Source organism: Narcine bancroftii, chromosome 4, assembly GCF_036971445.1.
Source record: "Narcine bancroftii isolate sNarBan1 chromosome 4, sNarBan1.hap1, whole genome shotgun sequence".
Taxonomy (NCBI): Eukaryota; Metazoa; Chordata; class Chondrichthyes; order Torpediniformes; family Narcinidae; genus Narcine; species Narcine bancroftii.
Genome location: NC_091472.1, coordinates 50,132,694 through 50,147,337, shown reverse-complemented (window position 1 = coordinate 50,147,337; position 14,644 = coordinate 50,132,694). Strand labels below are relative to the sequence as shown.

Sequence of the window (14,644 nt, the reverse complement as noted above, 5' to 3'; positions counted from 1 at the left end):
GATAATAACATTGGCCATTGTAAACCTACTGGTGGGTGGGTTGATGAAAGCATTGTCCTATAGCAATAAGCCATCTCATTTGTCGATGTGATAGTCAGTGTTCCTTTCAGTTGATTGATAAAAGCTTTCCATTGATTAAATACACCTTGCAGAGGTGTATTTAAGAAAGACTCAGCCACCACGTTGAAAGTCGATAATGACTGTTTTATTCAAATTCAGTGCACGCCCCTTTAAAGGCACCATGAGCTGAGTCACAGCGTGCGCGGTGACATCATAATCGCTGCCCCAGGTGCACGCTGGGCAGGAGACTTGAGGCAGGGAGAAACCCTGATGGCGTCATCTACTCAAGGCTGCCCCACCACTCTCTCGCCATGAGAAAGTGTGCCGCCACACACTTACCTTTTTCATTGACCTGCCCAGATTGAGCTGAGATCTCACTTTGCCCTCCATGATGCTCTTCTTATGTACAGTAGATTTAGAACAGAGATGAGGAGGAATTGCTTTTCCCAGAGGGTGGTGAATCTATGGAATTCACTGCCTATTGAAGCAGTGGAGGCTACCTCAGTAAATATATTTAAGACAAGGTTGGATAGATTTTTTTACATAGTTGTGGAATTAAGGGAGATGAGATGATCTAATTGAATAGCAGAGCAGGCTTGATAGGCCAGCTGGCCTACTCCTGCTCCTATTTCATATGTTCTTCTGTAGTTGCTTGTTACTTAAAGAAACAAGCAGATAGAATTCAATGTATCCAAGAAATTATCTTGACTGGATGACAGTCGGATCAGGTTGCATTATATCAGTATAGAGGAACATTGAACTGTGCGAATGGAACAACCGCCACTTATCTCCAGAGACTTTCATCTATTTCCTTATGCTTTAATGAGACCAACCAGAAATCACTTAATGTCAAAGGCATGTTCAGGGTTAGTACAGGACGCTTCAAAAAATACCGATTTCTATATTTTCTCATTTGTACCCATGGTAGAAGTGAATGGTATCTATGAACAGGATTTTTTTAAGCTATTTTAGAAATAAGTCAAACCTAGCAACTTTAATTTCAACCTTTTTTAACGATCTCTTGTTTTAAAGGAATTTCCAATGACTATCCAGGAGATTATTCTGGCATTGATAAGGGAAAACTAAAAAGTAAACACTATAATGGAAAAACAGCACATCTCCTCCTCATGCTATTACCAACCTACAGACTTGAGTCTCAGCAGTCCAGCCGGCGGAAGAAGCGTGCACTGGATGCCGCATTTTGTTTTAGGTAATGTGGACCCATACACAGCACTCTGTACCATGTGTGTTTGCAAACATAAATGCCTTTTAAGATTTTCACCATTTCACAAGCAAAAGAATGATGAAACATTGTTTTCTCAAGCAACTCCGTTGTTAAAATTTCTGTTTCAATGCTAGCTTTTTTACAAAGGTATGGGGGTGTATTTTGCATTTATGAATATGATCTAAACATAGGGAAAATTAAAGGTATTATCTTAGTCGCAAAGTATGAACTGCTTTCTGGTCACTGATGCGATGGCCCTCACCCCTTGCCCCTGCAACTCTTCTGCTTCCTCCGCACCTACTGAATCAGATATGGATCTTTCCATTTTCCCAAATCTGGTGTTCTGCTTGATCTCAAATTCATATTTTCTTTAGCACTATACTACATCAAGATAACAGCACCTCCCTCCATCGCTCTGTCAGCGATATACCTATTCCACCTTACGCTGAGTTCCTTCAGTGCTCTGGGTGTTATTGCCTTCTCCAAAAATTTAATCTTGAGCAAATTTCAGCTGCTTACTTACTAAGGTTCATGTCAATGCAGTAATATTTCAGCCGGGATAGGGGATTGGCTAATCAGCAGAAAATGGAATCAGAATAAATAAGTTACGGGTATTTTGTGTAGCTTGTAAGCTAAAGTAATGCTGGAGCCTCTATATATTTACAATCTATATTAATGACTTAGATGAAAGGATTAAGTGCAATGTGGAAATATTTGCTGACCATGCTACAAGTAGGAAAGCAAACTGTGAGGAGAATACAAAGAAATGTAGGACCAGTATGGAGTATTATGTAAGAAAATGGAAAGTTAACCAATTTGATATAAAGAGTGGTAAAGGAGAAATGTTACCTTAATAAAAGGAGATTGTAGAATCCTAGGAAACAAGGAACTGGGTCCCCTCATATGAACCATAGAGAGCGAACATGTAGGTGCAACGTGATAAGAAAGGCAAATGGGTTTATGGTGAAGTATAAAAGCAGGAAGTTTTTTGCATCTACACAAGGCAAAGACAAGATCATGCCTGAGGTGTTGCCTTTAATTTTGATCTCTTGACATCACAAGATATACTTACATTGGAAACAATTCAGAGAGATGTTCTTGGTTGGCCCCTAGGAGATTGTCTTATGAGGAAAGATTGAGCAGTTTGAGCTGATGTTTATTGAAATTTGGATAAAATGTTATTTATTGAAACATAAGATTCCAAGGTAGGTTAACAAATCAAATTCTGAGAGGATGTTTCCACTTAAAGAGAGATGTGGGGTTATGTTATCTGGAACTTTGGGGCATTTAAGAGGTCAAAGAGAAATCATATTTCTTTACAATAGAGGGTTGTGGAGACAGTCATTGAATATATCTTCAAGTTTTGGATTGACAGAGTTTGTGGAATATATAAGATTATGGTTATGGAGGACAAGCGGAGCTGCAACTGTGTAAATACAATCTTTTTTAAAGGTTTTTTATGTGGCTTCCTCCTGATCATATTCTTTGTGGTTTTATTCCATACCCTTCTCTTCAAACATTACTTGAATCTTCACTAAAAAAGCTGAAAATCACTTTTTTACAGGAACATTGAGTCTTTGAATCTATTCCATCAATCGCTTAACTCATCAAAATGCAATCTTAATTCTGTACGCCTGTCTCCTTTAAGCCAAAAAGTAACTATCAATAGATTTCAAAATTGGAATTGACCTCACATCAAATGCCATTTGTGAAAATGAGCCTCAAGCATTGAATGGTTTCGTTTGTAAATCATTACAAATGTTTGTAATAATTTCATTTGTAAATCATTTCGTTTGTAATCATTTCATTTGTAAATCATTTCGTTTGTAATCATTTTGTTTGTAAATCATTAGAAACCCCTTCATCCTCTCTAACCTTCTCCAAAACCTCTACATTGGCTTTCACCTGGAACTCCATCATTCTGTTTTTAGTCTGCACCTTACTGCTCCTTTTGTTTCATTTCCCCATTGGCAAACTCTGTGAAAGCAGTATAAAAAATATTATTGATCGCCATTTACTGTAAGGCATTTCACATTCTCTAAAGTTCTCACGCACGTTTCCTAAACTGTGTACTCTTGTTCGATTTAATGTTTACCCCTGATTATAGCTCCAACAGATTCAAAGACAGCTTCTTTCCCGACATTATGAAATTTCTGAATGAACCCCAAAATAGTAAAATTGTGTTGCTAAGACTCAAGTTTTCTCCTTGCTGCCCTTGCTTTTCTACCCTTCCCCTTAAATATAGTGCTTTATTACGTCTTCAGTTAAGACAAGCCTGTGCAGGACACTCCACTTTGAAGCATTCATCATTTTGTGTAAATTAAATTCCCCTCCATGTAAATGCCAAATTCCATTATCCCATTTTTCTGGTAATCTTTTTATTCACTCTCAATTTCATCCATTTGGGGTTGTTAGATTCCAGAGTAGGGATAAGTAATCAAGGGGTAAGTTGATGGTAATAGATGGGTTTGGTTGTCTAGGACTAGGTTCATTTTCTGTGGTTAAGATCCATAACCTTTGGTGTAGGTGTTGGTGATCTAGGCGTTCGATAAAGTCAGCCCATAAATTAGGATCAGTAGTTTAGGATGGGATGGGCAGTCAGGAGAGGTGGTTGGCAGTGAAGCATGTTGAATAGATGGTTGGGGATAGGGTCAATTCTCAGGCATTTGGGCTGGTGGTTAAAGTAAAACATGAAAGTCTGCAGACACTGTGGTTGTATAAACACAAAAGTGCTGGAGGACCTCAACACTGCCTTGCAGTGTCCATGGAAGGTAAAGATATATAACTAATGTTTTGGGCCTGAGCCCTTCTTCAAGGTATGAGCAAAAAGCAGGCAAGCAAAGGCCAACAGATGAAAGGTGATAATTGGATATGAATAGGACAGGAAAGGAAAGGTTAGAATTGACCTGGGGAGGGCTGGCTCTGTGAATGCAGAGCTAGAGGAAAGGAGACAGAAGGAAAGGAAAAGAGAGAGCTAGGTAGCAAATGGGGAAGGGGAGAGAAGGTGGTGGGGATGGATGTTAGTGGAAACCAGAGAAGTCGATGTTAATACCATCTAGTTGGAGGGTGCCCATTTGGAATATGTTGTGCTGTTCCTCCACTTTTCATGTGGTTTCAGTGTGGCAGTGCATTAAGCCATTAACAGACATATTGGCATGGGAAAGGGGCAGGAAATTGAAATGGTTTGCCCCTGGGCGATCCCTGCGGTTGCAGCGGACAGAGTGAAGGTACTCAATGAAACAATCTCCCTGCCTGCATCCAGTCTCTCAGATGTAGAGGAGACCATGATGGGAACACTGGATACAATAGATGGCAGAGGAGTATCAAATGTGGAGGATAGTTGAGTTTGATTAGGTTGGCAAATTGGTGGATGGGGGTGGGGTCAGGTAAGGTTTATTATGAGCTAGGGAAAGTTTAGGTACTGTCACTGGTGCAGTGGTACTGAAGGAGTGCCAGAACTACTGAGGGGAAGCCTGCTCGTGTCAGATTCCTGGTGTCTGCTCGGTACCTGCTCAGGCACGAGTGCTTTAGGTCACTTTCACAGGTTCTATGAATGCATGTTCCTACACTCAAGGCCTGTGGTTGGTGTAGGAGAAATCAGGCCATGTAGCTTCAGGCCAAAACTCTCAGGCTTCACCATGCACTTTTCAAACACTGAATTTATCACATCGAGCCATTATGTGATGTGATCCAATTTCCCAATAGTTGTTATCATTGGTTGAGTGAACCATGAAAGTCTGCAGATGCTATGATGGTAGTAAAAACACTCCAAAATGCTGGAGGAACTTAGCCAGTCTTTTTAGATCTATAAGGGACAAAGAAATATTGCTGATGTTTCAGGCCTGAGCCCTTCTTCCTTGAAAAGTCCAGCTAAGTTCCTCCAGCCTTATGGTGTGTTTTTATTATTATTATCAGTAGTTGAATCCATCTGGGAACTCTGAATGTGAGTGTGCCAAACACACAAAGTGCAGCATTTAACACTAGATTTGGTAAACATCTGAACTTCAATCGCACTTCTGACTGAGCAGATGGAAGTTGTCTCCTGAATGTGGTTGCTGCTGTCCTCAATAAGGTCGTGCAAAAGTAATCAAGGTGGTCCCAGACAACACCTTGCACAGGAGTGGTACCATCCCATGTCAGTTAACTCTCTCTCTGTTAGTACAAAACCCAATCTTGTTTGCCCTTGTTTAATTGTAGTTGAGCACTGAGTTGATAGTTTTTTTTTAAATTCCCACAGCAACTGAATATTTTTCATTGTGTTTAAGTAGATATAGGCAAATATATATATTTTAAAACTGTTTTTATTTGATGTAAAAATTCTCATTATCTGAGAGCACCTGAAGTGGCTTAATAAGAAACTCAATGTTATCAGTTCCTGGCAGATTGCCATCATTCATGATCACACCCATATATCCCAAGTACAAAATGCATCCTGCTGCAGCTTTATTCTTGCACGCCAGAAATTCCATGAGAATAGAATAGAAATTAAAGAATAAGTCAGAAAAAATTAATATATTCTTATGCTTTTAAATTAGACATTTTTTTTTCATTAAACAGAAATGTACAGGACAATTGCTGTTTACGCCCACTGTACATTGACTTCCGAAGAGACCTAGGGTGGAAGTGGATTCATGAACCCAAAGGCTACAATGCCAACTTCTGTGCTGGGGCCTGTCCATACTTGTGGAGCTCAGATACTCAACACAGTCAGGTAGGAACTATCTGGGGAAGCATGTTCATATTGACACCATTACAGTGAGCATTTCTCATATTCTGATATTTTACAATATTCTTAACTGCTCCTATCAGATAGTTTGTCTCAATGAAGTGTTTCAACCTGAAACCCTGATTGTGAATTTCTCTCCTCTGAGTCCTCCGGTTTACCATGTAGTTTGATCTATTTAATGTGCTGGAAATCAGGCATGTGTTACTTTCTTATTGAAAAACATCAAAAATTGGACTATTATTTAAATGTATATATATATATTTAATTTAGACATACAGTACAGTAATAGGCTCTTTTGGCACACAAGCTCGTGTTACCCAATTCCACTCAAATGACTAACAAACTCCCAGTACGCTTTTCAATGGTGGGAAGAAACAGGAGCATCTGGAGTAAACCCAAGCAAACACAAGGAGAACGTACAGACAGTTCAGGATTTGCACCTGGTTGCAGTTGCTGGAATTGTATCAGAGTTGCACTAATGACTATGTTAACTGTGCTGCCCTACTCAATAGAAATATATAAATGATGGTCGAGTCATACTAAAGCATATTTACCAACTAACATCTGCACATTAGTTGGTGAATGATGTGGAAAAAAGAATAAAATTTGGTCCAAGCTATCTTTGCCTGATTATAAACTTTCCGGAATTGGGTGCCTTTCTATGGCTGTGAATGCTATTATTTTTGCATACATTTAATTACATCGAGAGGAGGAGCGATTGTCTTGGCAGAGAGGTGAGTGGAAGGGAAGCAGTTTAAAAAGAGTAAGAAAGGCAACTGAAGGGTTAAACAGAGTGTTGATTTGAGAGAGTGAGTATTTGAGATAATTGGCAGGGACAAATCAAAAGAGGGGTAGCTCAAGAGGAATGGAGTAGCCAGTGGAGAGTGGCCAGTGGAAGAGTTACCAGTGGGGGAGCGGCCAGTGGGGGAGCGGCCAGTGGGGGAGCGGCCAGTGGGGGAGCGGCCAGTGGGGGAGCGGCCAGTGGGGGAGCGGCCAGTGGGGGAGCGGCCAGTGGGGGAGCGGCCAGTGGGGGAGCGGCCAGTGGGGGAGCGGCCAGTGGGGGAGCGGCCAGTGGGGGAGCGGCCAGTGGGGGAGCGGCCAGTGGGGGAGCGGCCAGTGGGGGAGCGGCCAGTGGGGGAGCGGCCAGTGGAGAGCCGTCAGTGAAGGAGGTGGAGGAGGATAAAGGTCACAAGTGGATTGCATTTATAGACAGAAATCAAAAATTTGTACATGATAGAAATGTTCTTGGGTGCATTTATTTCAATGCAAGGAGTACTGTCGGTAAGGCAGACAATCTTGGGGCTTGGATTGTACATGGGATCTCGACATTATTGCTATTAGTGAGACTTTATTACAGGAGCGGTAGGACTGGCAGCTCAATGTTCCAGGGTTTTGTTGTTTCAGATGTGCTAGAGGGGGAGGGATGAAAGTGGGAGAAGTGTTTTGTAGACCACCCAATGGTCAGAGAGAATTGGAGGAGCAAATGTGCAGAGAGATAGCAGACTGATCGATGTAAGAAACAGAAAGTTGTGATAGTAGGAGATTTTAACTTTCCACATATTGACTGGGGCTCCAATACTGTAAATGCAATTAGACTCTTTCCATTTAGATTAGGGAAGATAAATACAAGAGGATATGGGTTTAGGGTGAAAGCAGAAAGGCTTGGAGGAACTTCTTCACTCAAAGAGTGGTGGGGATGTGGAACAAGCTGTCATCTGATGTGATAAATGCAGGCTCACTCTTAAGTTTTAAGATAAATGCATGGATGGGAGATGACTGAAGGTTAATGGAATGGGAGCAGGTCAATGGGGCTAGTGGAATGATGTTTTGGCCTAGACTAAAAGGGCTGGATGGCCTGTTTTCTGTGCTGTAGTGTTCTATGGACTCTAATGAGAAAATCTTAATGAAGAGGAATACTGAGTTGCTTTGACAATCCACAACACTACATTAATAAATGTAGTGAAAGTGAGGCTGCTAAAGGATAAGGGAGGCAACATATGCTTGGAGATGGAGGAGGTTGGGGAGGTTCTAAATGTATAGTTTGCTTCAATATTCACAAGAGAAAAGGACCTTGATCAGGGTGAGATCAGAATAGAACAGAAAGGAAGCGTTGGATCTTTTTAAAAATATCAGGACTGATAAGTCCCTGGGCCCATACATGATATACCCCAGGTTGCTGTGGGAAGTGAGGGAAGAGATAGCTGGGGCAATATCTATGATTTTTGTGTCCTGTTTGGCAGCAGAGGAGGGTGCTGGAGGATTGGAGAACAGTAAATGTAGTCCCCTTGCTTTTTTTTAAAGAAAGGAATAGAGAGAATCCTGGGAATTATAGACTGATGGGTCTTAAGTAAGTGGTGTGCAAACTAATGGAGAGGATTATTAGGGATAGGATCTATGAGCATTTGGAGAAGTCCAGTCTACTCAAGGACAGTCAGCATGGACTTGTGAAGGGAAGGTTGTGCCTCACGAGTCTAATTGAGTTTTTTGAGGAAGTAACAGAAGAAATTTATGAGGGTAGGGCGGTAGATGTGGTCTACCTGGGTTTTAGGCATTTGACAAGGTACTCCATGAGAGACTTGTTCAGAAAGTTATGAGGCATGGGATCAGTGGAACTTTGGCTGTGTGGACAAAAAAAATTGGCTTGCAGGTAGAAAGCAGAGAGTAGTAGTGGAAGGAAAGTATTCTGCCTGGAGGTCTGGAGATTAGTGGAGTCTATTCTGGGATCCCTGCTCTTTGTGATTTTTTTTCATAAATGACCTGGATGAAGAGGTGGAAGGATGGGTCAGTAAGTTTGCACATGATACAAAGGTTGGAGGAGTTATGGATGGAGCTGAAGATTGGCGCAGGTTACAAGAGGATAGAGACAGAATGCAGAGTTGGGTGCAAAAGTGCAGATGAAGTTCAATCTGGATAAGTGTGAAATGATGCATTTTGGAAGAACAAATAAGAAGGCTGACTACAGGGTTAATGGTTGGTTACAATAGAGTATGGATGAACAGAGGCACTTTGGGTTCCAAATCCATACATCCCTCAAGGTCATCACACAGGTTGATAAGATAGTTAGGAAGGCTTACAAGATGCTGGATTTCAGTAATAGAGGGACTGAGTTCAAGAGTAAAGAAGTCATATTAATTACAGCTCTACACATTTCTGGTGAGACCACACTTAAAGTATTCCATTCAGTTCTGGTCATCTTATTACAGGAAAGATGAGGAAGCTATGGTGAGGGTGAAGGGAGATTTACCAGGATGTTACGTGGATTGGAAAATAATTCCTATGAGGCAAGGTTAGCAGAGTTGAGACTTTTTTCTTTGGAGCATAGAAGGATGAGAGGAGACTTGATAGAGATCTACAAGATTATGAGAGGCACAGGTAGGGTGGACAGGGCAGGAATAGCAAACACCAGAGGACATGTGTACAAAGTGAAGGGAAGGAAGTTTAGGCTATTATGAGCCCAGAAGACCCCAAAACCCAGCAGCAATAGATATTCACCAAGACAAATGGTTACTGAAACAAAAGTTGCTTTTAATTATCTTTAAACATGAACACAGAATCACACTTTAATTTATCATTATTAATTTAACTAACCTAACTTAACCCTTCTAATTCTAAGCGCACGTGTATATAATGTGTGTGCAAGTTCAGAAAAGTTATTTGATTCACAGTCCAATCTCACGACTTATTTCTCCAAGTTCACTGGTTGCAGGCAATTCTTATACTGTGCACAGAATTTAACATTTATAAAGTTCACCAGGCTTTGGTGCTTGAAAGGTAAATGGTTATCACTCAGGAAGGTTCATGTCGGTTTTCAGAGAGAGATTTATTATATGATGGACATCCACAACTGATTCATTTTTAATCAGCCACTTCAGTGTCTTGCTGAAGAAACCTGCCCCCTCAGGGTACTCCAGATGATAGCCTCTTTCTTTCTGGTCACCACAGAGTTCCTTTTCGATTCTCTAATTTCAAGTGAAACATTAGACAGCTAGTCCTCTCATCTTGGTATAAACCACAATGGCTTTGGCCAGGCTGAACTAAGCACTCACAACCCATCTTCAAAATGGGGTTTTCCACAAGCTTGCCAGCTTGTCCTGTTCCATCCCACATGTTGCTGCTAACTGTAGCGCTGCAAAACTGATCTCTCTCTCTCTCTCTCTGAAAGCCCGTTCTCTCTCTCTGCTTGCAAAACCACATGACCTTCTTAGAACAGCAAGTTCCACTTCAGACAATCTATGTCACCGACAAGTTCTTTCATCTGTTGCCTTTTGTAAACAACAATCCAATAGTGAAGTCTCTTTGGGCACTCTCCAAAGCTTTTGCAAAGGCTGTGGGGTTGACATGTCTAGCATTAGCGTAGCTCCAGTATTTTAAATAAGATCTATTTTAAAGTGTTTGTTTGTGACCTACACTAACAAACCTTCCCCAATTTATCTCCCAAAAACATATCTATATACTGTCACAAGGGGAGACATCAGAGGTAAGTTTGGATGCCTGGAATGCTTTGCCAAGGATAGTGGTGGAGATTGAAACATTAGGGGCACAGGAGACTCTTAGACAGGCTCATGGATGGAATGAAAATAGAGGGTTACAGGATAGTGAGGGTTTAGTACTTATTTTTAGGAATAAATGGGTGGGCACAGCATCGAGGGCTGAGGGGCCTGTACTGTGCTGAAGTGTTTTCTGTTCTAGGTTCTAAGCTGAGTGAGAACACAGAGCAGAAAATCTGATGATGCCCAATGTGGAAGCTGTTGACTTAGCTTACAAGTTGAGCAAGCAGTGTTTAACAGGAGCAGGGTGTGAATAGTTTGGATGTGAGTTGCTGCTGCTACTTGGCTACTCTTGGTTTCTGTGGACTCTCAATAAACACCCCCAAGGTTCACCATGCCACCCTCACTGGTCCACCTGAAACTTTTTTGAAGCTTAAAAAGCAAGAATCCTGGTCAATTAAACTGTCCAATAACAGCTCATTAGTGGTTTGAATGGTAGCAGTCAAATATTTAGAGTAATTAGGTAGTCAGTTTGAGCACATTGCAGTCTGAATAATGGAGTATTTTAGTCAGTCAACACTTTATGCAAACCTTTTTAAAATGAAATCTGGTTGTGAAAAAATATAGCAAGATATATCAGGGCCCTTGCCAAAAAGTGGCAAGCTGTTGTGGTGGCAACATTTTGCACATTGCCATGGATTTGTATGAAATACTTTCACTGCCATCTGCATCGATTAATGAATGTTCTTTTAAAATCAAATGCCCCTTTTTTATGTAAAATTCTTCTGTGATTTTTTAAAAATTAAATTAAAAAGCAGAAAACTATTCTTTTTTTGCCTATTCAATCAAGCGAAGTTCAAACAACAGTACCTTTCTCCCAGTAAAGTACTGTTTGTTTAAAACATCTCTCAAGTGTCCATTTATTTCTTCAGTCATGCATAAACCCTACCAGAATGACCACAGGCCATATGACTATGGACTTTTTTCTAAAGATTACTTGGCAGACTAAATGATGTTTTCTTTATTTCAGATACTTGGCCTGTACAACAACATAAACCCTGAAGCTTCCGCCTCCCCTTGCTGTGTTTCTCAAGACCTGGAGCCGCTGACGATCCTCTACTTCATCGGCAAAAATCCCAAAATTGAACACCTTTCAAATATGATTGTTAAGTCTTGTAAATGCAGCTAAGAACGAATACACCCCTTGAAAATCCCAGGTTCATCAGTGTTAAACAAAAGAACAATACACGGTACTAGTTTGAACTATTTGGAAACTTTTTTTTTTCATTTAACTACCAACAGAAAGAAAAGGAACAAAAATGTACATTGAAGGCCTTATTTCTATCCTTCACCTACCATTTTAGTGTGATAGATGAGACACAGAATCTTTAATTTTTTTTAAATAAAACACTGGAAGAATTGTAAGTGTTAATATGTGAAAATAAAAGGAGTCCCACTTAGTGGAAATGCTGTACAGGTCCCGTGCCTTACTTGATCTCTTGTGTATTGTCATGCAGTTGCCATCCTATATACTCCTTTCTTAGGACACAAGTATAATCAAATGTATTGCCGATAATGTTCATTAAGAGGATGTGCTATTGGGTCAGTGTGGGAGGAAATGACAAGGACATTTGAATCAATTGAATGGTCAAAAATCATGTTGGTGTGGAATGCTGGCAGAGAGCATTTGGGCCTAAAAATGAGAGTGATGGGAGAAAGAAGGAATGCCAGTGGAACACAAAATCCAAACACTTATTGGAGAAGTGTCTTCATGGTAAAGAATTTCTGGCAAGAGAAAGAATTGAATTTGGTGAGAAGGCTAAAACTTGGAGTTAATTTTCAAAGAAACAATTCAGACAATGCATTTTCTTCCCAGTTTGCATTAGTTGTAACATCTGTATACATAATGATTTCAAAAATTTAGTGGTGCAGAGACTTACTCAATAAGAATGCTATGTAGGTAAATAGCTGCAGCAATAATTGATGGAGAATGCACCCAATTTTCCAACCATTAAAGTCAATATCAGGGCTGACAGAAATTGGACTCATGAAATAATAATGATAATTGTTATATATTACTTTGCCAATATAATTCCACAGTTGTTGCAAATCTGTCATTGTGTTTACAGATCTTTGTGCAAAATGTGATGCTTCTACACCAGTGCAGCTCAGAAGTGCAGAGGTCAGCATTCACAATTTGTGGGACGTAATATTATGGCCTCAATTTTTAAGATCTGAAAAACTGGCTAAGCATTAACTCAGGTGCAGTGATTTTTCTACCATCTCTTCGATCTGTACTCCTGTTGAGCAAGACTGCACAACAGGAGCAGATTCCTCCAAATCCAGGGTAAATGTATTTGCAAGAACAAATGCAGAGAACAAAGTATTTGGGACTTGTTTTCAATGATTTTGGGGGGTCTGTACTTAATCTTTAACAGAATTAAGGAAATGCCCCTTGCTTCTGCTTATCAAAGAGAAGGTGTGCTAATTAACATTAGCTTTTCTCCATTCTCCAAATTGATCAACCTATATACAAAATTTCAACTCCAACTCTGCTATAATTTCTGTTTTTAAATCTATTAATGTGATGCTTTATTGTTGCCAGTTACTTATGATTGAACAATTAGCAAACACAAAACTGAAATGTGTACAGTATTGTTAAAAATAAAGGAAATAGAACAACAATATGAAAGTGATGCTTTTGTTTACACTAAAGTGAAAACATTTTATCTGTAAGGGCAGCCTAGCAGCTCTAATACTTCTTTAACCAGGCACCCGTTCTGTTTGAGGCTGGAACTTGTCAATAGTAATAATGCTTGGATGGTTTGCCTTTTTAATGATAAAAAGGATCCTGTAAGATGCTGTTGCATGGAGTAAGAGAATATGGGTATCCAGTTCTTCAAATGGTGTTATTCCCATTTTAAGTGGAAACCAAGTATTTTTTTCACACAGAGAAAAACAAATCATTTGGATTAACTGATCCACGAAACCCCCTATGTCTTAACATCATTGAAAAGTTTGTTCATGTACTTTATGAACACTGGGATGAGTTTGCTTTCCCAAGAGAGCTTATTGCATGGCCTCAGAAGGTGAAAGAGTCACGCAGAATCCTTTGGTTATGTTCTGCTGGTGGATAAGGCATGAAGCATATCTCCTCAGGGCTTCAGTTGAAAGGTAGCAAATTGCACATTTCATCTCACCTTCACCTTAAAATGCTGCTTCCGGATCAGGAGGCCAAAGTTTTAATACAGAACTACAAAGTGGTCCATTTATTTTAACCAGGATTTATGAATTTCTTGACTTTCTTAAAAGCAGTAACCAAGACTTCTGGATATTAACTCCTCAACAAGGTGTTACTTAAGTCTGGAGACATCAGAATGGCCAGCAGACTAGCTATGGCTTGCTAACTCAAATGATGGCTTTGACTAATGCAGACAAGTCATTCTTTTTTTTAGTAAAATAGCAAGGAGGGGATCAAAAACTAATGCAGGCAAAATGGGCAGTCTGACTACCAGGGGAGGAGTACCTTTCCATATTGCTCCACTAAAATCCTTGGTGGTTACTATAGTGGCACAGTTAAGGTATAGCTGCAAAATAGCATGTATCATCTCTATGGTAGCATCACACATCTGAGAAGGACAGCAGAAATATTCAAGATCCAGGGATGACATAGCTAAAATTGTTTAAAAAAAATCCGTTTCATTAAAATATAGGCCTTTATTAATTCCAATGTTTTTAATTGAGCAAAGCTATTTTAATTGTGATTTTAAATATTAATTTCAAAAATACATTGGAATATCCTATGAAATATGACTATTTCCATTTATATCGTAAGTACAAAGTAAATGTGAGATCACTGGAAAAATATGCAAGAAATTCTGTGCTAAAATTTCACAAGTTAACTCATGGAAATAACAGTGACCTTTGACATCTTCCTTAAGATATACAATGGAAAATATGCTGATGTAGTTGTATAAATAAAATAAATATCCAGATTCTCCTCATTGCTTGTTATGACTCATTGGTGTGGATAGGGCATTCACTTAAAGCATTTAAAAATCTTTATACCTGTGATGATCATTATACTAGATGATAAAACCATGCTATTCATTTTCGATCTTTTCCCATATGATTTACTTTGTTCAT

General features: G+C 39.7%; 1 protein-coding gene across 2 annotated transcripts in view; it reads left to right on the top strand.

The window, feature by feature from the left end:
- Window positions 1-13,190, top strand: part of tgfb2 (transforming growth factor, beta 2) — a 76,004-nt gene extending 62,814 nt beyond the window's left edge. Inside the window, exons 5-8 of one of the 2 annotated variants that reach the window (XR_011355697.1) lie at window positions 1,093-1,270; window positions 5,843-5,996; window positions 11,529-11,748; window positions 12,628-13,190. Coding sequence is in view for 1 of the 2 variants with exons in the window: in XM_069931265.1 (XP_069787366.1) it covers window positions 1,093-1,270; window positions 5,843-5,996; window positions 11,529-11,687 (491 nt within the window). In the remaining variant the exon portion in view is untranslated. Of the gene's footprint in view, window positions 1-1,092; window positions 1,271-5,842; window positions 5,997-11,528 lie in introns of both variants that reach the window. The other variant, XM_069931265.1, reaches the window with a different exon arrangement.
- The last annotated feature ends 1,454 nt before the right edge of the window (window positions 13,191-14,644 follow it).